The sequence below is a fragment of the Vollenhovia emeryi genome, unplaced genomic scaffold (assembly GCF_000949405.1).
Source record: "Vollenhovia emeryi isolate VEMERY1.0 unplaced genomic scaffold, V.emery_V1.0 DF947281.1, whole genome shotgun sequence".
NCBI classification, from domain to species: Eukaryota; Metazoa; Arthropoda; class Insecta; order Hymenoptera; family Formicidae; genus Vollenhovia; species Vollenhovia emeryi.
Window position 1 is genome coordinate 1 of NW_011959085.1, and position 1,748 is coordinate 1,748.

Below are 1,748 nucleotides of genomic sequence, written 5' to 3' on the forward strand. Positions count from 1 at the left end.
CCACTCTAAAAACATATGTTTTTACAGTTAAACATTGAGCAATAAATTTGACACTTTATATCCTTGGAGCAATAAATATAATAAACTTTTTAAGACCACAACCGTCGGAGCAACTAATTTTTTTAAGGTACTTTACTCTTACGTTATGTCAGAAATTGTTTTTATTTGAGCGATGCGTTGCGCCTCGTAAGACGCCTGCGCGCTGGACGCCCCGCGCGCACTATGTTTCCGCTCTCTCGCGTGTCGTGCACTGGTATGTCGCTCGCTAGCCAGCACGCCGCTGTGCTATCACGCTGTTACTGATAATCGCAATAAAGTGTGTTAATCCATTAATTGTGTAATTCCCTCACGATTCCAACATTATTGGCGACCGTGACAGGACAGAGAGTATCGAGTTGTGAACGTGAGAGAAGTGAGCAGTCAAAGACACGTATCAAAAATGGATAGGTTAAAGAAGACACGTACGATTAGTCGAGCGGCGTTTACTCGCCATTTGGGCGTATTGAACACTGAATTAGCAAAGGAGAGATCAGATATACAAGAGCTTCAAGCGCGTCTTGCATTAGTAAGAGAGAAAGCGAGCGAGCTTGAGGAAATTAATCAGAAGATCTTTGAGGCTATGGTCGAAGGCGATGCGGACGAAGAGCAACTTTTGCGAGAAACCGAAGCGGCTGACGAGTACAGAATGAGATACCAGCAAGCAAAGGCTGCAGTAAATAGTATTTTTGAGCCCACCACTCCAGCACGACAGACAGAAGATATCGGTAACGTGAGGCGCACGGTTCAGGACTTACACGTGCGCACTTTTAAGTTACCAAAAATACAGCTACCAAAATTCAATGGAGACATCAAGGATTGGTTACAATTTTGGGGCTTATTTAAGAACATTCACGAAGATCAGACCATTTCTAGAGAAGATAAGTTTCAGTACTTAATCCAAACAATGGTTAAGGATTCACGAGCGAGCGAATTAGTCAATAGTTTCCCACCAACAGCTGCCAATTACGACAAGGTGATTACGTGTTTAAAGAACCGTTTTGGCAGAGAGGACTTGCTGGTGGAAGTATACGTTCGCGAGATGCTGAAGTTAATATTAACCAGAACAAAGGCAAGTAATCAAACTTCTTTATCAAAAATTTATGATAGACTTGAAACTCATTTGCGTGCACTCGAGTCCTTGGGTGTTACGACAGCCATGTGTGCAGCAATGCTCTACCCCCTGGTGGAATCATCGTTACCGGAGGACCTTTTGCGAGTTTGGCAGAGAAATCCGAAGGCAATTGCGTCCACAACTTCAAAACAGAGATTAGATGAGCTGATGATCTTCCTTCAAGCCGAGGTATTGAGTGAAGAAAGGATTTCCATGGCGGTAAGTGGCTTCGGCTTACACGATGAACAGAATATTCAAGATAAGTCGAAGAGAAAAGGAAAAGCGGAACCAAAGGAGGTTGCTACAGCGGCGGGACTTCTTTCAACGAGGGAAGAAAAACGTACCTGTATATTTTGCGAGCAGAGCCACGACAGCGCTTCATGTGCAAGAGCAAAGAAGATGACTCAGGAAGAGAGGCACAGAACGGCCAAAGAGAAAAATGCCTGTTTCCGTTGTTTAAAAACAGGTCACAGCTTTAAATTTTGTCGGTATAAAGAAAAATGTCCCTGGTGCGACAAGAAACATGTTCTTCTTATGTGTAGAGATAGGTCACCCAATACCTTTTCGGGAAATAGGCAGGCAGAGGAATCTAAGAAGG

At 43.6% G+C, this 1,748-nt stretch overlaps 1 protein-coding gene across 1 annotated transcript; it reads left to right on the forward strand.

Moving 5' to 3' along the window:
• Nucleotides 1-439: 439 nt before the first annotated feature.
• On the forward strand, nucleotides 440-1,638 carry LOC105558462 (the record flags this gene model as incomplete). The annotated part of the gene is made up of 1 exon (XM_012006167.1): nucleotides 440-1,638. A coding segment is annotated over exon 1 (1,199 nt), but the record flags the coding sequence as incomplete, so codon positions are not given.
• Nucleotides 1,639-1,748: the final 110 nt, after the last annotated feature.